The 25,587-nt window shown below is 39.7% G+C and overlaps 2 protein-coding genes across 5 annotated transcripts in view; both read right to left on the bottom strand.

Annotated features, from left to right (window-relative positions):
* Positions 1–1,265: 1,265 nt before the first annotated feature.
* The window catches only part of LOC137088910 (corticotropin-releasing factor receptor 2), a 141,290-nt gene continuing 116,968 nt past the window's right edge, over positions 1,266–25,587 (bottom strand). For both annotated transcript variants that reach the window (XM_067452286.1, XM_067452287.1), the window contains 2 exons: positions 14,639–14,680; positions 1,266–2,800 (listed from right to left, as the gene is read on the bottom strand). In XM_067452286.1, the coding sequence (XP_067308387.1) occupies positions 2,660–2,800; positions 14,639–14,680 (183 nt within the window). In that variant the 3' untranslated portion in view covers positions 1,266–2,659. The remainder of the gene's footprint in view (positions 2,801–14,638; positions 14,681–25,587) is intronic.
* LOC137089656 (uncharacterized) overlaps positions 21,280–25,587 on the bottom strand; it is a 7,526-nt gene continuing 3,218 nt past the window's right edge. For all 3 annotated transcript variants that reach the window (XM_067453220.1, XM_067453221.1, XM_067453222.1), the window contains exons 3-6: positions 24,105–25,057; positions 23,784–23,942; positions 23,565–23,657; positions 21,280–22,928 (exon numbers count right to left, since the gene is read on the bottom strand). In XM_067453220.1, the coding sequence (XP_067309321.1) occupies positions 22,605–22,928; positions 23,565–23,657; positions 23,784–23,942; positions 24,105–25,057 (1,529 nt within the window). In that variant the 3' untranslated portion in view covers positions 21,280–22,604. The remainder of the gene's footprint in view (positions 22,929–23,564; positions 23,658–23,783; positions 23,943–24,104; positions 25,058–25,587) is intronic.

The following is a 25,587-nucleotide window of genomic DNA, read 5'->3' on the forward strand; positions in this document are numbered from 1 at the left end:
TTTATATAGTCTTCGAGTCACGGGTGTAATCCACGTTTGAGAGTTTGTTCACTCTCCCACTCCTTACTGTCGAAACGGCTTGTGTATATATATATATATATATATATATATATATATATATATATATATATATATATATATATATATATATATATATATATATATATGTATGTAAGGGATAACTCCTCCCTGAACCTCCTGCTGCCCTGTATCTCACTCTTTTATTGGCTGTCGGTCATCGCCGATGTAATTTTCAGTAAAGCCTAGTTCAGCCTGCACGATTTTCAAACTCGTCGGGTCACTGCTCTTTTCACACTGCATGAATATCTGGGGTATCATTCAGTCACTGCTGTGTTCACACTGCACTATGGTTTGACGACAGAGGAGTTCACACTGCATGACTGAACAAGGAAGAATCGCCGACAACTCTCTCTCTTTCCTGTGTGCAAACTACACGTGCGATGTGACAAGTAAACAACGCGAGATCACACTTGCGTCAGACCGGAGTTCCCGCGCGAGACTTGGAATTGTTATTAGAAATAATAAACTGCACAAAGTTTGCTTCAAATTGTATGTGCGATGATTTGTGGAGAAAAGGAAAAAAGATTATGATGGAAGAAATTGTTGGAGAGACAGAGGGAGCCAGGATTGTGTTCTGCAAAGACAGTTTGAAGTAAATAAACTATTTTGTAGTGTGCTGCTGCTGTGGCTGGATGTGCAAATGTTTGGCCTTTGTTTCTGTTTAATGGAATTGTAAATATATCTATTAAAATACTGAAATTCTGCTCTATAACTCCTCCCTGAACCTCCTGCTGCCATGTATCTCACTCTCTCATTGGCTGTCGGTGTAATTTTCAGTCAGAACGCAGTTCACACAGCAGGAGTTTGAATCGCCGACAGGTCCAGATATTTAGCATGCCAAATATCTCACCGGTGTCGGCGACTCGTAGGCAATTCTCTCTGATCGCGTCTTTGATTATTCACACTGCGTGATTGTCACTCGCGTGCACGAGCACCGATTTGCCTATGATCTCGGGCATATGTCTGCGATTTCACAACCTGTCGGCGACTCAAAATCGGGGCAAAAATCGGGCAGTGTGAACTAGGCTTTAGGTAGAAAATGAACATTTTTTCCTCGAAGTTTATGTGTTAGAAGACAAAATTGGCAAGTGTATGGACTGGAGTAAGTTTGACATGGGATTGTTTTAGTAATTCAGTGTGTATTTTTTAGTAATGTTTAAATGGTGCAAATTGTGAATTTGATTATGTACTTATCAATGTACTCACCCACACACTGTTCAGATTGGCTGTGGTTTTGATAGATTTTGTCGCATCATGTAGTCGTAACACATCTGGTGTGGACAGACAAATTGCTTGACTCTGGAATCTTATCTTGTAGCATCTAGTTAGGAAACGTCAGAGGCGAGGGCTTTTTTGGTCCTTGCAGGCCATTATAGGTGTTTTATTTCCACTTTGACAAAATAGCCCAACCATTGAATGCTCTTTTGCTATAGGAAATAATGTTTGGTGGACATTGAATTGAGTGAACTGTTGCATGTCAAATGGTGCTTTTGTACATCTGAAATCTTACTCAAGCCCCTGTAATGGCATATGCTGATTTTTCATTGCCTGTTGAATCTCATACAGATATCACACATCAGGGATTACGGGTGTTCTTTTCCAAGCTCAGGAAGGATGAGAGCATGTGCTGTCCCCACCCTGCGGAGTGAAACCATGACAATTACAGTTCCTTTGTATTAGAGTTGTTGGCCATAAAAATCTGTGGTTAGGGATAGCAATCTGTTGTCCTACTTGCAGACAGCCAACCTAAGGGCCACAGCCAATTTAATATTTGTAGTGAAATACTTTTTCTTTTTTGCACAATAAAACATGTCCTGCTTGAGTAGAGTGACTGCCTTTAAGCTCTAGGAAAATATTCAAAAGTACAGAACGTTTACATATATTCAAAGTCTTCTAAATGCATGATATAGTTTAGTGAAAAGCAAATAATATTTATAACTGAGTATTGGCCTGTGGTTACTGACAGTTGTTTTCTTATTTTGTAGTACAACCATATGTGCTGCTTTTGTGGAGATATGGAGACTGGTGCAGAGTGTGATTCAGATGCACGAGTGTGGGCTGAAATTTGGACTAAAATTGTTTTATTTTAAAACATTGAGACCTTTTTGTTGTTGTAATAAATGTATTTGCCTGATCTAAGTGCTGGCCCCTCACTGCCAATTACAATAAGGACAGACAGACAGACAGACAGACAGACAGATAGATAGATAGATAGATAGATAGATAGATAGATAGATAGATAGATAGATAGATAGATAGATAGATAGATAGATAGATAGATAGATAGATAGATAGATAGATAGATAGATAGATAGATAGATAGATAGATAGATAGATGCTACAGTGTTATGGATGTTTGCAAACTACTAGTGAAAAGAAACAGTTTATCGATATTGTTAAAAAACTGTTCATTCAGGGCAGATTGTCAAAACTATACAGACATATAAATTAAATTCACTGGTTATTGGATGATACACCCAAGACCAACGGAAAGGCAAACAATCACTTGGTCTCTCATGCCACTTGCAGTCCATGTGTGTGGCTGAATTACTAAAGAGGAAAAGCAATTTTGTAAAGGTCAGACAGCCGTCGTCTGCTTGATGCTATGAAAGCTGATGCGGGTGGGGGAGGTGGGGATGGACATGGCCCTCGCCACTCTCACTCGCAGTGCGTGATTATCTTGCCATCGATGCCAACGTTTTCTGGCTGCAGAACGTACCTATGAAGAGAAAATATTCATCAGTTTATGACTGGACATCACATACTGTCGAAAACTACTTTTGTAGTAGTCATGACAAAAGTCATGTCTCAGGTTTGCCAAAGATCACCTGGATGTTACACAATCCTTCTGGGAAAATTGAGACAAAAGGTTAAAGTTCTTTAGAAGAAAAATGGGCACTGCACACTACAAAAATATCTTCCCAACTGTGAACCATGGTGGAAGGAGAGCCGATATTTAAAATGTATCAAGAGATTTTACCAAAGAACTTCAGGAAGGCAGTCCAGGACTTTAAACTGATGCAACAGACATTCCAAAGAACACAAATAAATCAACTAAAGGTTAAAAAACAATAAGGTATGTGTCTTCCTGAGTTCTGACCTTAAGCAAATTCAGATGCTGTGGCATAACCTTTATTGGGCTGAGCTATCAAGAAAACAAAGAAAAAAATCAGTTACTAAATTCAAAGATTCACTTACATTCTAAACCTTATATTCACAATAACTACTCAGTGTATTCAATAAAAATGTTAAAGGTAGAACTGGTTTTGTCGTAACGGTTTTTGTTTTGTGATTGTCTATAATTTGTTATTGTTATGAATGTATAAATGTGAATGTGAATAAGATTCTATGCAGGACTGTCTCAAAACTCTTATATGTATCCCATGTCTGTCCTATCTCAATGAGCATTTGTTATTTTGGTTCATGTGCTCCTGTCTGCAGTCTTTACCCATCCTCCTTGTCATCTAATTAGTGATTTATTTGCCTCACCTGTTGTCTTCGTTACCTGCTTGTTTGTGTCCTATATAATCTCCTTCCGTTTTCTTTCCTGTGCTGGTACGTTGTTCAATGTTATGTATAAGGGCCCCTATTTTGTAATAAATACATTTGTTCCTGCACTTGAGTCCTCACAACAGTTTTCCTTTGTTTTTGATGAGCCATCAGAGGACTCAGCAAGATGAGTGGAAGCCTGGTCCATCCTGATGGTTTGAGTACGCTTTGCCAAAAGGGAATGGACATACAGGGATTTACCCAGAGGTTCTGGGAGAGGGCAGAGAGGCTTAATTGCCTTGATGTGAGCTTCAAGGACATTTTAAATCTCTGTTTGGATTGCCCTCTTATGGAGTGGGACATGGAGTTGGTGAGCCACTTGAACTTTTGGAACTTTAAAAAAAATGATCTATACCACCTCGAGAATAAAAGGATCCCTGTTCCGGTGGTCCCAGTTCCGGTGGTCCCTGTTTCTAAACGAAGGAGGAGTCGAAGGACTCCCTCCGCTCCAGTCCTGGTGGTCCCTGCTCCGGTGGTCCCTGCTCCGGTGGATCTAGTTCCAGTTGTCCATGTTCAGGTTGACCCTGTTCCGGTGGTCAGAGTTCCGGTGGTCCCTGCTCCGTTGGTCTCGAGTCTGATGGTCCCGAGTCCAGATACACCCTGGAGGGCTGTGATGGGATGTTTCATTGTGGAAGTCTTGCTTGCTTGGGAGGAGCACAGGGTTTTCTTCAAAACAGCTGAGGTTCCGGTGATCCCAGTTCCGGTAGATCATGTTCTGGTGATCCCAGTTCCAATAGATTGTGTTCCGGTGGATCATGTTCCGGTGATCCTCGTTCCGGTCTATCGTGTTCCGGTGGATCGTGTTCCGGTGGTCCCAGTTCTGGTGATCTTCGTTCCAGTGGATCGTGCTGCCTATATTACTCTATGTCTGTGTATTATTGTGTTGTGTGTGTTGTGCTGTGTTAGGTTTCTTAAAAGTGTTTAATCGGACATTACACTAATGATATGCACGAAGAGGAGAAGTAGGCGGGACACCCACCAACAACAATACCTCATTGACCGGAGACACCCCAAGGAGAGACCTTGGAGCCCATTTAAAACTCCCGGGCAAACAAGATATCAGGGCTTTTGGTTTTGCTTCATGCTTATACTGACTGCCATGGTGACTTCTGCTTTGATCGTGCAGCCCTTTCCTGCCTGCACACAGTGTCCTCCAAGCTACCCAGAGCCCTTCACCACACTTCAAAACTCTGTTTGAACGCGGCAGAAGAAAACTTCCTGGAGTCACAGAGATTCCCGTCACCTAGCAACCAGCTTTTGCTATCCACGATCCGGCTTTACCCTGCAAAATCAACTATCCGTCCCTCTGAACACAACAACTGACTACCAGCCGAGCAACGCCATCCAAAGAGGAACCCATGATCGTAGGAGCATTCAAACGCAAGTACATGACTCAACTGGTAAAAATCTAAGCGTCTAAGCGAATAAACTAAGGTTGACCTTCTAGTATATTGATTCTCAGGTTGTGGCTAAGAAATCGTGTCTGAACGAGACATTGGGACTTCACTCCTTTCCATTAAAGGGGTCATATAATGCCATTTTTAAGTTTATCAAGTTTATTTAGTGTAGTGATTCTTTAGTGTCTAAATTAAAACTTTGTAATATACTTTAATTAAAAATTAGCATTAGTATAGTAAGAAAACACTAATTTTACCTGGTCAAAAACAGCTCTGTTTTCAGCAAGCCATTTAAGTGCATACAGCTTTAAATGAAGAATGACCCCACCCCTCTGTTGTGTGGGGCGGTGCCAGGAGTGTTGCTATCGACAACAGAGGCAAAAGAACTGCTACAGGAGTCTGAGGACAGATAATAGACCGTAAAAAAGATCAACACTATCAATTTGAACCGGAGTCATGACAAGATGACAGCTCCAACGAAATTCGACATTTAAGGCTAAACAGGACATTTCTGAATGGTTGGTTAACGTAATGTCACTTTGATCTGTCTTTATGTACTGGCAGGGTAATGTTAGCGTGAATGCTGTGTTTATGATGTATAAGTTAGTTCATTGACATATTGATGTTACACCAAATGCCAATAAAAACATTTTTTTTCTGTTTTTTTCTGTTTTTTACCACATCCACGTTAACTTTAAAACCAGTGTACACAGTTTGTAATAACATAATAACCATAACGTGTTGTTCATTATAAACGTGGGATTATATATATATATATATCCATCAAGTGTTTTTTTTTATTTAGAAAAAATAAAACTCTGCCTGCTCCACAGACTTCAGAGCCTTCAGCTGGGCCTCACCCCTCCAGCACATTGGCTTTATCAGGCTCCGGCCTTCCATCCGTCTCTGCCTTTTGAATCAAAGAAGGCTGAGAGGCTGCAAAGCCTTTGTCCTGTGAGGATGCAATTGATTTATGTTGGCCATAGGAGCCAGTGGCATAGATTTGCTCAGTTGTTTTCTTGTTTTGATGGCCAAAATAGGGGTATTCCTGCTACAAAAAATTATGTCACAATAGGTTAAGGATGTGATTTATCTTGATTATGAGGCTCTTGCGTCAACTTAGCATCTTGGCTTTCAAACTCACTCTACTAGAAGTGTTGCTTCTCAAGCATTATTTAATACATCTCCACTTTTGTCAGCTATTAACACAGTGTCAAGTGAACCAATGAAAAACACTGTCCATTACGCATGCAACCCTAGAATGGTGGCCGGTGTTCTTTCTAGTGCAAGATTTGAAATTGAAATGGGTAGAGCCAAATGGACTTGATTACTAGCTAACAAAAAGACGTGCATGTAATGGTTATAAAAAGAAAAGAAGCATAGAAAATAAACAATACAAAGAGTTGGATGATTGTTTCATTATGAAATGGATTTTTTATTTGGACAGTCATGAGAGATAATGTTGTTGCCTTCATCTAAAAACGTTATGGGTAAACAGAAACTAATGATGGGCAAAGAGAGAATGACACTATTAGTCACATATGATTTGGTTTGATGTAGAAGGTAGATATTTGGTAAAATAAACCTGATGACAGATGACAGAGTTTAAGAATAGTATACATTTTGCCTGGGGTCATAACCCACTTAACAAATCAGATATGAAGAGAAGCCATTAGACTATAAAATAACAAGTCTAATGTTATTTTACAGTCTAGTGCAGTAAATAAAGTCTAGCCCCACCCCCACCCCCCACACACACACCCTCCACAATAAACAGACGTTTGGTTAATTTTTTTGTTGTTGTTTTTTGCTACTGTCAACAAAGCAGACAGGGACTATAGAAAACAATGTATAATAGAAACAAATAGCCTTTTTTATCTTGAGCCTTTTAAGTCTTCTCAGATTACAGTGAACCTCTAGCCTGAGGTGGTCATACTCAATTCTAGTCAGAATATGAGTCTGAAACAGCTCCATTGGGCTGTGATTATGGGGAGTGTTTCAACCGAACCAGGAAAGACCTCAATTGGATCAGGGTATTCTCACAAAAATGCGTATAAATAGTACGAGTGTGCAATGTCGTGGAATGTATACGCCAAAACTCATTTTGGCGTGTCTATGGCACGCTGTTTTTCGCGTGCATATGATACGCATTTTATGGCCCCCCACACATATGAACCCCCCACCCCACCACCCTAAACCTACCCAAGCGCGTGTCATATATACGCCCCACTACCCTAAACCTACCCAAGCGCGTGTCATATATTCGCCATAAAGCGTCATAAAACGCGAAAAACAGCGTATCATATGCACGCCAAAATGAGTTTTGGAGTATACATTCCACGACATTGCACACTCGTACTATTTATACGCATTTATGTGTGATCGGGTTGATTGGATAGACCTACAACCAATCAGAGCAACGAAGCGACGCATTGTCAAATGTCAAAAGAGCGCAACTGCACTGTGTTGCCAAGGCCGTGTTTTTTCCGCGGGTTGTTTTCTATGTCCGCAGGCTGAAGCAACTATTATGTGATATATAGACCCATGAGTGAATCAAAAAATAAAAGATTTTTATGATACACAGAGTACTTACCCAACATGATCATCATTTTTGAGAGAAATAGTGAAGGTGAATGCATATACAAACAAGCTCTCCATTTAAAATTTGAACAAATATAATTCAAGCCCCTTTGATGATGTGCATGATTACGTTACTGTTGATCATCTGTCCGTAATCGTCTAAAGCCCGCCCTGATGATTTCATTGGTCCAAACAGTTTCTGTTCGGAGATAATTACTCCTCTATGGATTGAGTTCAGACCGAACCACCCGACCAAAAAATGTTGTGGATGGGGCTAAGTTCAGCTGGCATCTAGGCTAGTGAACCTCACTTTATTTATTTATTTATAGATGGCTATTCTTTATTATGATTTTATATAATTATTGTCTGTTTAGAGACACGAATCTGGCTGGGGAAATGTAATGACACAATAATGACAATGTAATTAACTTTTGTAGTAATGAAATACAAATATTTAGTGTATACTGTAATTATGATTTTTTTTTAAATAATGATGGTTTCTACAAAATAACATTAACATTGGGTAAGAAGCTAAGGCTCTCAACCTCAGCCTTCCAAGGGTCATCCCTGATTGTATGCAGAGCCGAACAGCCCTATACGCTCACTATGCAAGCTGCGTAAGGCCCCGTAATTTACTCAAGGCCCCGCCTCCCCCTCGTGTCAAAGCGCGTCAATCAATGTTGTAAACAATGATGATAAAATTAAGCGGAATTATCCTTCTGGCCATGAAAAGAGGGAAAAAACCACGAGAGTGAAACTTGTGTTCTCTCCTCTCCAAGTTTGATGTCAGCAACAGTAAAGTTAAGTTGATGTGCATCTCTTCTGTTGTCTTGCTAAGCTGCACAGGCAGGCTAAGCATCTCTTGGTCTGTCTGGCTAGCTAATGCCAGCCGCTTTCAGGGCTGTGTTCTGTCTTTGTGCCGCAGAAATATATATACAGGGAGTGCAGAATTATTAGGCAAGTTGTATTTTTGAGGATTAATTTTATTATTGAACAACAACCATGTTCTCAATGAACACAAAAAACTCATTAATATCAAAGCTGAATATTTTTGGAAGTTTTAGTTTTTAGTTTTAGTTATTTTAGGGGGATATCTGTGTGTGCAGGTGACTATTACTGTGCATAATTATTAGGAAACTTAACAAAAAACAAATTTATACCCATTTCAATTATTTATTTTTACCAGTGAAACCAATATAACATCTCAACATTCACAAATATACATTTCTGACATTCAAAAACCAAACAAAAACAAATCAGTGACCAATATAGCCACCTTTCTTTGCAATGACACTCAAAAGCCTGCCATCCATGGATTCTGTCAGTGTTTTGATCTGTTCACCATCAACATTGCGTGCAGCAGCAACCACAGCCTCCCAGACACTGTTCAGAGAGGTGTACTGTTTTCCCTCCTTGTAAATTGCACATTTGATGATGGACCACAGGTTCTCAATGGGGTTCAGATCAGGTGAACAAGGAGGCCATATCATTAGATTTTCTTCTTTTATACCATTTCTTGCCAGCCACGCTGCGGAGTACTTGGACGCGTGTGATGGAGCATTGTCCTGCATGAAAATCATGTTTTTCTTGAAGGATGCAGACTTCTTCCTGTACCACTGCTTGAAGAAGGTGTCTTCCAGAAACTGGCAGTAGGACTGGGAGTTGAGCTTGACTCCATCCTCAACCCGAAAAGGCCCCACAAGCTCATCTTTGATGATACCAGCCCAAACCAGTACTCCACCTCCACCTTGCTGGCATCTGAGTCGGACTGGAGCTCTCTGCCCTTTACCAATCCAGCCACAGGCCCATCCATCTGGCCCATCAAGACTCACTCTCATTTCATCAGTCCATAAAACCTTAGAAAAATCAGTCTTGAGATATTTCTTGGCCCAGGCTTGACGTTTCAGCTTGTGTGTCTTGTTCAGTGGTGGTCGACTTTCTGCCTTTCTTACCTTGGCCATGTCTCTGAGTATTGCACACCTTGTGCTTTTGGGCACTCCAGTGATGTTGCAGCTCTGAAATATGGCCAAACTGGTGGCAAGTGGCATCTTGGCAGCTACATGCTTGACTTTTCTCAGTTCACGGGCAGTTATTTTGCGCCTTGGTTTTTCCACACGCTTCTTGCGACCCTGTTGACTATTTTGAATGAAACATTTGATTGTTCGATGATCACGCTTCAATAGCTTGGCTATTTTAAGACTGCTGCATCCCTCTGCAATATATCTCACTATTTTTGAATTTTCTGAGCCTGTCAAGTCCTTCTTTTGACCCATTTTGCCAAAGGAAAGGAAGTTGCCTAATAATTATGCACACCTGATATAGGGTGTTGATGTCATTAGACCACACCCCTTCTCATTACAGAGATGCACATCACCTAATATGCTTAATTGGTAGTAGGCTTTCCAGCCTATACAGCTTCGAGTAAGACAACATGCATAACAAGGATGATGTGGTCAAAATACTAATTTGCCTAATAATTCTGCACTCCCTGTATATATATATATATATATATATATATATTTTTTTTTTTTTTTTTTTTTTGATAGACGGCAACGGTGTTTGTTTACTGCAGCTCGGAAAAGATCCGCGTCGCGCATAAGCATACGTTCATATACGCATGCACGAAATGAAACGTGTATTTTCCATCAGAAATATCTGTGTGGATACCAGACCGGCAGAACAGTATATGGGCATGATGGTCCTCCTCCTCATCATAAGTGCACATAGGCTACATAACAAGACAATGATTATCTAGTCTTAGTCAATGTTTAGTTACTCTAAACTCTAAACTACTGCACAAATAATGCAAGATGTAAAGGAATGTATTGACAATTTGACATTGATTGACTATTGATTTATAGGTTATATTGAATGAAAAATGTTGATATTAATTAGCTGGAAATTACTGGTCAATATGGATGCACATCCCTCAGTAAATAATAACAATAAATCAAATATTGCTTTAACATGCATAATATAAAACACAGTAGCATCCTAAGACAAACCATTTTAGCTTTTATTTATTCACAATTTATGCATTTTTAATGGCAATAAATAAATGTTCACTACTTACAATGTGAATTCTTGATATCGGGTATGGAATTTTTACTAGTAACAATGTATTTTTGATATCAGGGATTACATGTTCACTTGTACAAAAATGAATTCTTGATATCAACAATGATGTCATCACTCACAGAGATTCTTGATATCTGAATCACTAGTTTGTTAAACATTACAAGAGCCAAGCCATACTATAAATGGTATTTTATATTTGAAAATGTATAAAAGGAAATCTGGGGGAGCCAGTTTGAATGGGTCTGATGCTGCTTATAAATTGTTTTATCTATATTTTGCAGGTGCTATGCTTAAGTTTGTACGTAGAGGAGATGCTGGATCATCTGCCAGTACAAGCACAGACCCAGATGATCCACATCCAGCCTCAGCCAGTACTAGCACAGACCCAGTACAGCCTGATTCACCAACAGTAAAGCCGTCTTCAGCAAGTACTATCTTAAGATTATATAGAAAATACTATTCAATAAATATTGTTTGTTTGAACCTCATTCTTTGACTGTTTTGTTCAAAGGAGGGAGGATTGTATTGGGAGCACTAAGGTGTCAGGTGTAACTGCATGGCAATGGCAAATTGTTTAGATAGCTTACGGGTCACGTAGGAGGGCCCCTTAGCAGAATTTTGCTTAGGGCCCCAGGGAGGTCAGGATCGGCTCTGATTGTATGGCCCTGAAATGGAGGTCAGGTTCCCCATTGAAGTTTTGTTTAGTAATGCTGAAGCATATTTGCCTTTCTCCTCACTGTTTTCCAGAGTCTATTTAGTCTGTTCTGACACTTTCATCTTAAACAAGACATAACACATTTTTGGAGCACCAGGAATCCTACCTTATATAGAGTGATCACGACTCATATGGTGCCCCTGTAAGTGATGTTAGGCTCCCTATGTTGGACCAGATTGTGCATCAGTCCTTTCCTGCCATTCAGTTGTGGCTCTGTTCAGGAAGGCATGAAACAATTCTGTACCCCTCATATCTCACACCATCAAAGTTGCAGCAAGTTTTCTTCAGTCTGTGCACTCACACATCTGTTATCACCTTGTATGTCTAGATGGTTTTGACAACCATGACCTTCCTTTCTGTACACAGTCATGCAACCTCTGAGATAACGAGACCCTCTTAAATGCTGGGCTCCCTCTACAAGGTGCCTTTATGCCTTTAATTGGCTGCTTTTTGTATTGGTACAGAGATCAAAGGTTGTAACCAGATCAACTCCCTGGGGATTCAATGGTGGATATCTTCAATAGTATTTATCTGTGGGTACAGCTCCAGCTACATTTAAGGTATATGTGACTGCAGTTGCTGCTGAGAATGTGCTTTTGATGGCAACTTATGCTTTCGGCGAGATAGCTAAGGAACACTCTGGACACGTTATTTTAGGGGCTTTAGAGGTGTCTGTGTTTTTGAAAGGTTTAACAGATTCTCAGCTTCATTGGCTAATAAACCAACAGTTACCTCATAGTATGGTACTGTGGTTTACTGTTTGCAGAAACGGGGAGTAAGACATGAGAGTAAGATAGACAAGCTAAAAGAAAGGAGAGGTAAAAATGAGGAGAGACAAAGGCAGATGAGAGAGAGGACAAAGGGAAAAAAAAAATCTTGGTCTGTTTCCCCAAACACGTCGCCTTCACTCACAGTGCTATGTAATGGTAATGGATGCTCTTTGGTTGAAGGCCTCCGACTCTTCCTTCCCCTAATGGAAGGCAACGGCTCCTCTGGCTTTGGTTCCCTGGCAGAGACTGGCAGAATCTGGATCACTCTGCGTGCTCCTCCACATCATAGCGGACGGCAACAGGCCTTGCCCTCTGGCAAATGGTGGCAACTCCTCCATCCACGCCCCTCCAAGACCCAGACAAACAGCAGCACGCCTTCATCCGCATTGCATGACCTCCTCAGCACCACAATCTCCCTCGGTAGTGAGGGTTCTCTGACAGTGTGTCCCTACTTCTGCACCAAAATAAGAAAACGCTAAATCCGCCTTACTGCGCATGAGTAAACCCTCATAAAAGCTCACTGAGATGAGACCAGACAAGACATAATAAAGATATTGCACAATTATTTTGGCAGGATAATTATATTTATCAAAATATCTCACCATTCACTGATGCTTCCAGGTCTGTCACAGGGTGTTTTGGCGTAGGTTTCATGTTTCATGTTTTAAGGTTTTCATGTTCACATGTCATGTTTTGTCATGCACTTCCTGGTTTTGTCATGTGTTCCTTTGTCATGTGACTCTATTCCCTCATGTGTTCCTGCCTTATGTTCCCGTGTCATGTTTTTATTGGTTTATGGGTTGATCATTGTTGATCCCCGGTCTTGTCATTAGCCCTTGTGTATTTAAGCCCTCATGTTTGCTATAGTCTTGGTCAGTTATTGTATGTCGCTGTACCCATAGACAGTAAAAGAAATGGACGGAGCGATCCCATTGCCTTCTACGGCGTTAAGTGATGTCAGTATAGGAGCACTCACTTCCTGATGGCTGAGCGAACTGCGCAGGCTCAGACTGAGCTTGACGACGTAGATATGACGTGAGCCTCCTGTCTGACAGCTGTAGGTCTTCTAGTAGTTGTGGATAGTGAAATCTGAATCACGTTGTTTAAATGTTTTGTCCCGTTGCTTTTGGCTCACTATGGGCTTCTCCCCATTCTTCCCCCTTGACTTTATCAGACTTTATGTCTCCACGTCCCCCCGACTGTCTCATAGACAGTAAAAGATTGCCTGCGAGCGTCTCCTCAGGTCTATACGGTAATTTCTCAACTGTGCGACAGAGTCGCGTTGGTTATGACGCAATAGTTAGCCTATTTTTACAAAAACAGCTTCTACGGGGTGATAGTGTAAGATACAAGGTAATGGAGCCTTTTATGCATTGTCGTGTTTCTTTAGAAATAAACAATGGACAAATGGAGTCTTTAAACGTCTCAGATGTAAAGTTATTCACTGTCAAAGTGACTCAAAAATGAATGGGAGTCAATGGGATGCTAACAGCAGCCCCTAGGGGTGGAATGCTTTCCGAGCGCTAGATTACCCCCTTGGCTGTACCTGCTGTTGGTGGGTGTATGTCATGTCAAGTAAAGTTTAGTAAAGTCTTTTGTTTATGTTTGGATTTAAGTTTGTATTAATAAAGCTGCACTTGGTTTCATCAACCTCGCCTCCAGTGGAATTCCGTTACAAGGTCGCACTCACCATTATATTTTTGATCTAAAACTGCTCATGATTTGCTGCAGGACAGCAATTTACGAGAACATTTTCTGTCATCTTTTCAGGACTGTTATATGAGTGTGCAAGATAACATTTTAGCAGCTGTGTGAAAGTTAGTAGCACATAACAGGCACAATACCGGTATAAATATGAATCTACTTTGGAGAGCATTTTCAAAAAGCGTAATTTTGGTTAATAAAAAAGCACCCTCTCAGTGTGGACAGAATGCCAAAACGAAGAGAAAAAGATGTGTTTTCAAACTAAAATGTATTAGTGTGTCCAGGCCTCATTCACATTACATATTCTGGCTAATTTGATAATGCTATCATCTACCAAAAAAACCCCCAAAAAAAACATTTAAATTAATTTTAAATATTTTAAAACTCCACAATGCATCTAGAGTACACACTCAGAGAAACACACACACACAAATAACACCAGTTATTCTGTTTGGACATATAAGAGGGAAATAATAGCTAGAGGAAAATGACGAATGTGTCAAGTGATACTGAAGAGGAATCCTATAGGTAATGAACATGGCCCCATTAAATGAAAACAGTTTGCAGGGTGCTAATAAATTGCTCCATTTCTCTTGGTGTTTGTGTGTAAGTGAGTGAGTGTAAATAGCCTCCCACATAATCACAGGCTTGGTGTCAGAGAGCATATAGGGTGATGGGGTAATATGGCTGTGGAAAGGGCCTGTATATTTATAGTCATCTTTCATTTCTGTCCATCCATGAAATTAGACTCATCATTGACTCACCTCTCCATTAAGAAAGCAGTAAAATACCGACACAAAGAATCCCTGTTAGAGAAAAACAAAAACACAAACAACATCAGTTAAAATATCACTTCAATTAACAAAATGCAACAATGCATTAAAAAGCAAAAAATGTGCAAATAAAAATGTAACGTGCCATTGTGATGGACACAAGAAACAAAAGTCTTTTGCTCATCAAAATGTAATTTTTTGGCCTAGTTCAGTATGAAAATTGCCAGATTATGGTGGTTTGACGTCGGGTCTTGTACCACAGGTTGCTCTCGCAGTAAAAAAAAAAAAAAAAAAAAAAAAATCTGCAGAAAAAAGATCTCCCTGGAACAAAGCTCCATCTAAAAATAATTGGAACATGTTGTTAGTCAGGTGTCAGCTCCACTTCTGAGGACTGACTGCATCAAAGGTTGCTGGGAAATAATGTTCCCGGGGGAAACAAAACTGTTTTTCACACTGAAGCAGTTAAAAGTTTCATGAGAAGACGAAATAGACTCCAGACCACTTCAAACAGAGAGATCAGGAGATCCCACTTAAAAGGTGACATAAGACCAATAATCTTTCACACAATATCTTTTCTCAATATTGACATGTCTACAGTTATTTCAGGTGTACATGACCGACACAAGATTAAAAAGAACTTTGAATATGGCACCAAGCACCTTAGGGATATCATAATCAATGGATAAAAGCAATGGCTCATGTAGCAAGACTCAAACCAGCACCTTTTGACCAGCAAACATTCCCCAATGGATCAGTCCTCCCGCAAGTTATTAATGTTGCAGCAGAGAACAATTTGACATTAAAGTTTTAGAGATGGTGAGCACTGAACTTCAAATGTCTAATGTGCCTTGTCATGCTAACGAGTTGGTTTTTAGCCTTTGAATGAGATATGACTGTGTGCATTCACAAAGTGTGGGATCACTTCAGCGATTAAAACATTAAGATGAACTCTGTTCTTCAAATAAAGATATGGTATGATTTCATAATATGAGGGGTCTTATAAGATATAATTACTGAAAAGCCAAACACAATTTGTGTAAAAACCTTTGTGTAAAAATCTTCCACATTCATAACTGAAAAACATCTTACGAACACTAGTGAAATGAAAAAATGTTGATTAACCTCAATGAAATTCATTTATATGAATAACTGAAAAACTTACAAACACTAGTGAAATGAAAAACATTGATCAACCTTAGTAAAATGTATTCTAACTTGTAACTGAAAAAAAAATCTCTTACAAACACTACTGAAACAGCATTGATAAACCTTAGTGAATTTCATTAACACACATTACTGAAACGAGAAAAGATTTCAGTAGTTGATGAGAGCTAATTTAAAAGTGATCAAAGTTGGTCCTGGAGGACCTCTGTGGACTTCCAAACCCAATCAAACACACCTGAACCAGCTTATCCGTGTCTTAATATGACATATAAAGACATTGATTAGCTGTTTCAGGTTTGTTTGATTGGGGTTGGAACTAAACTCTGTAGGACAGTGGCACTCCAGGACCAAGTTTGGGGACCCCTGATCTAGAGCTTTGATAATACTCAAAATGCTGAAAAAAATTATATGGTAATCATATCAGGTGTAATTGCCCTTTGCATCACCAAATGGATTCATTCCAAGGTTCAGGCTAAAGCTGAAATAAAATTCCAGAGGACCAGAAGTGACAGCTTCTAAAATTCCCGAAGTGACAGCTATTTTTAAGACAACAGTTCCCACAAATTTAGCTGTTAACATATAAATGAACAGTGTTGCCACAGTTACTTTGAAAAAGTAATCTGATTACTGATTACTGATTACTCCTTTAAAAAGTAACTTAGTTACTTTACAGATTACTTGATTTTAAAAGTAACTAAGTTAGATTACAAGTTACTTTATTAGTTACATTCAGGAGTTGCCGACAACACCCCTGCCGCCTCAAAATAGAAATGACAACCGTTTTTGGCAACACACTTTATTGCATTTATGCCAGAGCCTGACGGCCCCGACTTTTTTACGCCCCTTTTTTAGGCTTCTCCTTCGTTTTATATTTATTTTAATAATTAAAATGAACAATGAGATGTGCTGGTGGAAACAACATGAGACCATGATAGCTTGCGCCACTGTCGAGAAATGGCTCGCGCAGGGTTAAAGAGTCCGTTTCTTCAGTGCAGCTGCTACAGTTATGGCCTTTTTACAACCGGTTCCTTCATTCGTTTTCTCTGAGCAGGTATCTATCGGATTGCTAAATGACCAGGAGTAACGTTAGGCCTAAATGCCTTCCGAGAGTCTTTCGAGACGTATTTAATTCTGATCACTCAAACAAACCGATTCAGAAGGTGCATGAAAGCATTTCAAACTAAACCGGACAAATGTAAATATATCTGGTTGTTTAAACCACATGTGTAAATTTTACTCCTGGCAAATAATTAAGAAATAAATGTGTGAGAGCGTGTTATGGTGTAGTCAGATAGATATGACGGTGCTACTGCTACATCGCTGCAAATGAGTAAAGCAAGCCAACGCAAATGGCCGTTAATGAAACTTTAAAATAAGTCACACAAAACACAATCATCTTCAATATAAATTAATGAGACTAATGATCTTACCAGTGCTTAGGTCTCTCTCTCTCATATTGCGATCTTTGAATTTGAAATGGGCTGCTGAATAAAATGCTAGAATCTTTTGCTTTGATGTAAACTCCGTTAAATGAGCATAGGCTATACCGCGGGAATTGAAGATCGGATTTATATTAATTTAGCTGAAGTCTAAGGTAGGCTATAAGACAACCTGCATGTCCTTTTTTTTTTTTTTTAGATTGTGTAGCCCGTTTCGTTGTTTTGAGCGCCGTTGCGAGCAATAGGCTAATCTACCAGCCTGCCTCAGCTCGTCAGAAATGCCTTTGTGGTGGTATAATAACTAGCCTACTTTGTTTTTAATGTCAAAGTGGTTATATTTCGTTTCATTTCTTTATTGAGTTCATTTAGAAAAATGTTTAGAGCAATTTTTGTTTGTTAAATTAAAGTTTTAATTTTTTTATGTGACGACCCAGTGAGTTAACCGCATGAGTCTCTCAAACCAACTCTTGAATTGTCTTGCCTATATAAACTTTAATTTAACAAACAAAAAATTGCTCTGAACATTGTTCTAAATAAGGATAAAAAAGAAACGAAACGAAAAATAACTACTTTGACATTAAAAACAAAACTGAACTATTTTAATGGCTGCAACAATGTAAAAAGTAAAATAAATAAATAAAAAACACGGGCTCCAGCCGGACTCGGGCTGAGAATTTTGATAAGCTGTTGGTTTTTACAAAGGAAAATGACTAAAATAGTAACTCACAGTGACTTGGATAAGTAACTTTAATCTGATTACTGGTTTGGAAATAGTAACGCGTTAGATTACTCGTTACTGGAAAAAAGTAGTCAGATTAGAGTAACGCGTTACTATGTAACGCGTTACTGGCATCACTGTAAATGAATTCTTCCATTATGTATTCAGAACATTGCCAATGGTGTTTTTAAAAGTGAGTAATACATAGGTAAAGCTTTAAAGTCACTCGTCTATCAGTGTGCTTCAGATTATGCGAAATTAGTTCCACAGGGGAAAGAAGTTTGGGCCATGCTGTGTGTGTCACCTCTGATGTCAACAGCCAGTCACAGCACTGGAATGGAGAAACAACATATTGCTCAACAGAAAAGGATAAAAGTACCATTTCAACTATCTGTCCAATGAGACTAAAGGTCTTGAAATGGTACTTTTATCCTTTTCTTTTATCAATCTCCATTCAGCGACGAGAGACATTATGAGACACAAAAAGTAATGAGCCTTCAGCTTGTGAAACAACAAAACGACCAAATTCTGAGAAATTAAAGGGTTGCTTCCCCCACAAATTTAACTTTTGCCATCATTTACTCACCCTCATGTCATTCCAAACCCATAAGACTTTTGTTCATCTTCGGAACACAAATTAAGTTTTTTGTTGTTGTTGTTGTTTTTATGAAATCTAAAAAAAATTGTCACTCCATTGAAAGTCAATGGAACTACCACTTTGATTACATCAAAAATACCTTAATTCGTGCTTCGAAGATGAATGATTGACTTGGTTTGGGAAACAGAACAAAACTAACAGCTGTTTTCATGGCTTGGCTGGGTGTTTATCTGAGTGCTCACAAGCCCAGGTAGAAGAGGGTCTGCTCAAGGGGAGATGGGGTCCACACCCCTCTCCCCCCAAAGGGAAAATACATCTGGTACCTGTTCCATCCACATTGGTATCCACATTCTCAATAAAAGAGCAGTTTCCTTCCTCCCTGGGCCCAAAAAGGTTCAGGTCGGCAATGCACACTGACCACGGGCCTTGCCACTCCTTTCCTCCCCTCCCTTCGCCAGTGGGCAGCAGTGTGGGGCTTGAGGATGCCACCAGGCCTTCTCACCCACACTCTGCCCTACCATGGAATAACTCAGACAACATTCCGGGCCGCCTCCGAGGCTCCCGAGTTGGGTCTGTGTTCCACCTTGCTCTCCCACCCCGTTCAAGAAGCTAACGCAGGAACACATTTTCGAATGCATCCGTCCCCGAGATTGGTTCACAGCGATAGACCTGAAGGATGCGTACTTTCATGTCTCAATTCTCCCTTGGTGGTCTTCACGGATGCCTCATCCACCGGTTGGGGGGCCACTTAAAACAGCCATGCAGTTTCGGGTCTGTGGCCTCAATTGCATTGACACATCAATTGGCTAGAGTTGCTAGCAGTACATCTTGTGCTGTGTCACCTCAAAAAGCCGCTACAGGGCAAGCACGTTCAGCACTGCGGCCGTTGTGTACATCGACGGTCAGGGTAGTCTATGCTCCTGTTGCATGCTCCATCTTGCCCGCCATCTCCTCCTTTGGAGTCAAAAGAATCTGAGGTCACTTCGTGCCATTCACATCCTTGATGCACTCAGTCAGACAGCCAACAAGCTCTTTCAACAGTCGACACCTCTGGGAGAGTGGCGACTCCAGCCCCAGGTGCTCCAGCTGATATGGGACTTCTTCGGAGCTGCACCGGTAGACCTGATTGCCTCTCCTGACTCAAACCTTTGCTATTTGTAATATTTCCTGACTGGGGGCACTCTCAGCATGAATGCACTGGCACACAGCTGGCCCCAGGACCTACGCAAGTATGTGTTTCCCCCAGTGAGCCTTCTCGAGCAGACACTGTGCAAAGTCAGGGAGTTGTTACCGGACCTGGTTCTCTGTACTAACACTCCTCATGACAGGTCTCACTCCTCACAAGACTCACTCCTCATGAGACTCCTCTACGAGGTGCCTCTATGTGTTAAAGTGGAACCTGTTCGTTGAATGGTGGTCTTCTCGCCGGGAAGACCCCTGAAGGTGTTCGGTTAGAGTCATACTTTCGAGGAAAGGCTGTCTCCCTTCACCCTAAAAACATTTACATTACAGCAATAGCAGTGTATCATGATTGAAGGTCCTGTCCATAAAGACAAGAGGGTAGGAGACCTGCACGCACTTTCGGTTAGCGCAAGGTTCCCACCACTCCCTTCCAGGACATGGTGGTGAACCTGCAAGCACTGCCTTAGGAGGAGGCAGACCCGGCCTTAGCTTTGCTCTGTCCCTTCCACGCTCTTCATGCCTACGTATACCGAACTCAAAGCTTTAGGACCTCAGAGCAGCTCTTCGTCTGTTACAGAGGTCAGCAGAAGGGAAAGGTTGTCTCCAAGCAGTTTAGCCCACTGGATAGTGGATGCTATCGTCTTGGTCTACCAGTCCCAAGATGTGCCTTGCCCACTTGGGTTACAAGTGCACTCAACTAGAAGTGTGGTTTCCTCCTGGGCGCAGGCTCAAAAAAATGATCCCCCAATTCAAACATTTTGGCTGAATTATCCCTCAAATCTCAAAAGAGCTGCTGGCTCTTATGCTCTCATGATAGTGGTTAAACATGAGATATAATTAATTTGGGGTATATCATATGTTCAATCTTTGATATTTTTAATCTAATACTTTTTTCAGACCAAATCAATTTGGGTTATAGGTAAAATTAAGTTCTACCAGAAAGACTCGGGAGAAATATATTGACAATAGTGCAGTTATTAACAGCTCAGCAAGCTGATAGTGTACAGAGTCATTTGGCGTAGGCCCCGTCCATAGTGCATAATCCAAGGGTCTCGGATCTGCTATTCCTGCCTGAAGACGAGGGCTGGGGCGCAGCCGACCCCCCGGCAGGGTATGGAAAGGGCCATCCTGGTGGTGGTGGGGAGGATGGGAGTAATCGTCGCTTCAGTACACTGTAAAAAGTAATAAGTTGACTTTACTTAGAAAAGCTGTGGAAACTGATTGCCTCAAAATTTCCAAGCAAATTAGGTCATCATTTCTGACTTAATATTACTTACTACTACTTTGTAGAGTTAACTTGTGTATTTGTAGAGGTTAAAATACAACTTGAGTACAAGTAACTCAATTTCAAAAGTTCAGCCAACTTACAGATTTAAGTTGGGGTTTGTAAGCAGAACTCATACAAAACAGTTACTTTAACATGTCTGCTTGTTCATTTTACTAGACGAATGTGTGGAAACTGATTGCCTTAAATTTCCCAAGTAAGCTGTACTCAAAAGCCTAAGTTGAGGAAACAAAGACAGACAACAGATATTGTACAACACTAAAATGTTTATTTGCTCTATAAAACAATATGAAAGACATTACTTAAGGCATGCCTGTCAACATGGCCAGCTGACATTTTAGAAAAAGTTTAGTACATACTGTACTATAAAAAAAAGACAATAAAAAGAGCACATTTTCTTTGTCTTTAACATGTTTACAAAGGTGTCAAAAGCAAAATGACATTTTAGTACATACTGTACTAAAAAAAAAGACAATAAAAAGAGCACATTTTCTTTGTCTTTAACATGTTTACAAAGGTGTCAAAAGCAAATTGTGCAAACACTTTACAGTCTGAATCAAGTTTAGTACAGAACAACTTTTCTAAAGAGAACTGTATTAAAGTTATCTTCCAATAAAATTACTCTAAAACTTATTTTTTGGAAAATACAAAAGTAGCTATCTATAAAACAGTATAGCACTGAACAATTTGAGTTCTCTTAAAAGGCATAGATCTATTCAAAGTGAACCCAGTAATGGTTAAAGGGAGTACATCCAAAAATGAAAATGTGATGTTTATCCGCTTACCCCCAGGACATCCAAGATGTAGGTGTGTTTGTTTCTTCAGTAGAACACAAATGAAGATTTTTAACTCAACCGTTGCTGTCTGTCAGTCGTATAATACATGTCAATGGGAACATTTTAGACTATGAGAGCTGAGTAAAAAAAAAACAACAAAAAAAAACATACGAATCCATATTAAACCCTGCGGCTCGTGACGACACATTGATGTCTTGAGACACGAAACAATCGGTTTGTGTGAGAAACCGAACCGTATTAATATAATTTTTTTACCTCAAATGCAACACTATGTACAACAGCTGCAAGCGCACCATAACTTCCGGTGAGTGAGGTCAAATGTACATGATATGGCTTATCTCAATGGGATAAAAGCGGTGGAAGTGATCTATTGCACGAATCATTATGCCATATTGTGTAATTTGACCTCACTTACAGGCAGTAATGGCGCGGAGACGACTAATGCACATAGTGTTGTATTTGAGGTAAAACATGATACAAATACCGCTCAGTTTCTCACACAATCCGATCGTTTCGTGTCTAAACACATCAATGTATCGACACAAGCTGCAGGGTTTAATATGGATTCATATTTTTTTTTTACTCTCAAACTCTAAAATATGACCATTGACATGTATTATACGACTTATAGACTACAATGGTTGGAGTTAAAAATCTTCATTTGTATTCTACTGAAGAAACAAACACACCTACATCTTGTATCCCCTGGGGGTAAGCAGATAAACATCAAATTTTCTTTTCGGATGAACTAACCATTTAAACCATGAAAAAACATTACTGCATTAGGCGATTTTTTAGTGATTGGATTTTAGGTTTCAGTGACTTGTGGCCAAGGGACAAAATCACTCTCTGTATGAAATCAAATGTGCTCTTCAGTGCTTTTGGATACTCTAAGTTTAGAGCATAAATTAGCCCGAAGAGTAGACACATTGCTTCTGGAAAATTTTCAAGGTTATCCACAACCACTGTACCTTCCAAAATTATTGCCGTTGCTGTGGCATCAAGATGCAATGAGTAAGGCACAGTTGGACAGTCCTCAGGAATCACTGTCATAATACAGACTGCCGTGTCGAACATGTCTTCATTGCCATCACAGTCCTAAAAACAGGAATAGCATATAATAAAAAATAAGGTCAATGTAAGCCACAAAACTTCTTTTAAAAACACATCCTTGCATTAAAATGTAAAACTAAATGAATAACACTGTTTTATGTCTAAATGTAAAGGCCTTTTCAAACAAGACATATCAGTGGATGCATGGAGACATTCAAATGAAATCAAACTGAAGGGCAGCTAAATAAATAAAAACCTATTCTAAATCTTATAATTTGATATTTGAAAAGGTATCAAAATACATCATTATGGAGAATTGATTGAATTTTTAAAGTCAATTAAATATCAGATTTTTAATTTGATCTAACCTCCCTTCTGTCATTTATATTTCTTTCTTACCTCCTTTACTGACTTTATTCATCTCTATTGCGTCTTTCCTTTATTCTTCCTACCCGTCTAAAATTCAAACCTCCCATCTATTGTCCTTTTTACAATTGTTTCTCTTTCATTTCTTTGTCTCTTTGTTCTTAATTTATCTTTCACTTTTTCTCTATCCCTTTCTTTGTTTCAGTGTCCTGACTGTTTTTTCCCTTTCGTAACTCTTCTTGCCAGATCTCAAAACAATTTTAAGAACAGTTTGACTGTTAAATAAGAATCACACTACAGGAAAAAAGTACTTACAAAGCATGTCTTGTAAAAATCCGTGGGGTCCTCTCCAAGGAGGAGTGGTAGGCCATGAAGAACGGCTGTTCGTCTCGCATTGACGTTGGATTTCTGCAAAGTTATGAACATCAATATTTATTAGCGCTCATGACACAAACGCAACACAGGTCAGGCAACAACAGAAGCAACAACTGTTTTACTATTGAAAATGATTTGTGATGTGTCTGAGGAACTTACATCATTGTCAATCTGGTGCAGAATCCTCTTAAGTTTGGAGCCAGTGTCTCCACCTTTAGCCCTGAAGATGTCGATGAAACGTTGAGTGAATCTGTCCAGTTCTTGAAAGAATTCGGTTTGCAGGTTTTTGCCAGATATACGACTAAACTCTGACAGAATCTAAAAAAAGAAATAAAAAAAGGACAAACTGACATTAAGTTATCACTTCTCACTGAAATGTGTTAAACATCAATCTGAAAAGTGGTTAATGATCATTTTGCTTAGAAAATGTTCAACATGAAATTATATATGAAACTAACAAAGACAAGAATATTTACTCACCTGACTATTTGTGAAGAGGGCAGGCCACCTTTCCACTGTGTCCTTCACTGCAGGCTGCTCCTCTATCAATTCCTTTCTGCGCAAGGCAAATGTAGAATTCATGTTCTGGGCTATCAGTGCAGAATTAAGACGACGTTTCTTCATCTCTTCCACCATCTCTTTCCTTTTGGATTCCATGCTGGCTTCATCTTCACCATCAGGGAAATTCGGTAGAAAATTGATTTCAAACCTCTTGGGTCTTTTGACGTTTCTCTGAGGCTGCTGTCCTCTTCTTTTTCCACCATTTATGGATACCTCCAAACATCCAGCTCTACGCAGTTTTGAGCGGTAATTACCCATTTTCCATCTGAGGCTATCATACCACCCATTCCACCCCTTAGATGAGCCAGGCTGGGTAAGGCAGGGATGTTTTTTTATCAAAGCAGCAGCAACAGCCTCAAAATCTTCCTTATCTGGGTAAGCTTTGTAACTGTATATTGTCTCGGAAAGTTTTTCGAGAATCTCATGCTTAAGTTCTCCTGACAATTGTAGATATGTTTGATCTTGCATGTACTGTAGATTTCCCTGACGTAATCTGTATTCAACGTCAACAGGAAAATTAGGGATCTCGAAAGTTTCTGGCCATGCAGTACGTACACTATGACATGGATCATCAGAAGCCACAGACAGGATTTCAGTGTCAGCTGTGCTAGGGGTTGGTGTCGTCACAAGTGAGACAATCTTCAGTGTTGGCTTATCTGGCAAATCAGCAATGTCGGTAAGATTCACAAGGGAATTGTTGAAGTCTGGATCCTCAAACTGAAGTGTGAACTTGTACTGAAGTCCCAGCTTTTCTTCAAGTTGTTCCAACAGTGAGTCAACTGTCTGTGGTTTCAAAGGAAGTACGATTTTTCTGATGTCGTTGTCACTAACTATAACTCTGAGTATGGTCCTTGTCTCCATATTTGTTCTCTCTACAAAAGTTAAAGAACTGAGTTAGTTTTCTTAAAGTGACAGCTCGATCCAAAAATGCAAAAATGATTTGTAAAGTTTCACTCATCCTACTTTAAATTGAATTTAAAAAGTACATAAAGGCATTGATAATTCCATGTGACTTGTGCAATACAATAAAGCATTTAAGGCATATGAATTGGGTTTGTTGAGAAATTAAATTCAATATCTAATCCATTTTACTGTATATAAATCTTGAATGAAATTTCCTGTGCAAGGGAGCAACCCTTCACACAGGATAGCATTTAACTGCTGCTCTCTCAATAGTGCATGCGGGATGTGACAGTTTAAAGAAAGTAATGAATTACATATCAGTTTGTTTCTCACCAAACCCATTGATCTACTATTTAAACACTTGAAGTTGGATGACATTATAGCCTCCTGAAGCTTCAGAAGCAACGCCTATCTTCTGACATAGTACAGACAAGAGCAGTCAGAATTTTTTTCAAAAATAAGCCTTTTTGTCTTCCGAATAATAAGAGTAAATGACAAT

Source organism: Pseudorasbora parva, chromosome 9 (assembly GCF_024679245.1).
Source record: "Pseudorasbora parva isolate DD20220531a chromosome 9, ASM2467924v1, whole genome shotgun sequence".
Lineage (NCBI taxonomy): Eukaryota > Metazoa > Chordata > Actinopteri > Cypriniformes > Gobionidae > Pseudorasbora > Pseudorasbora parva.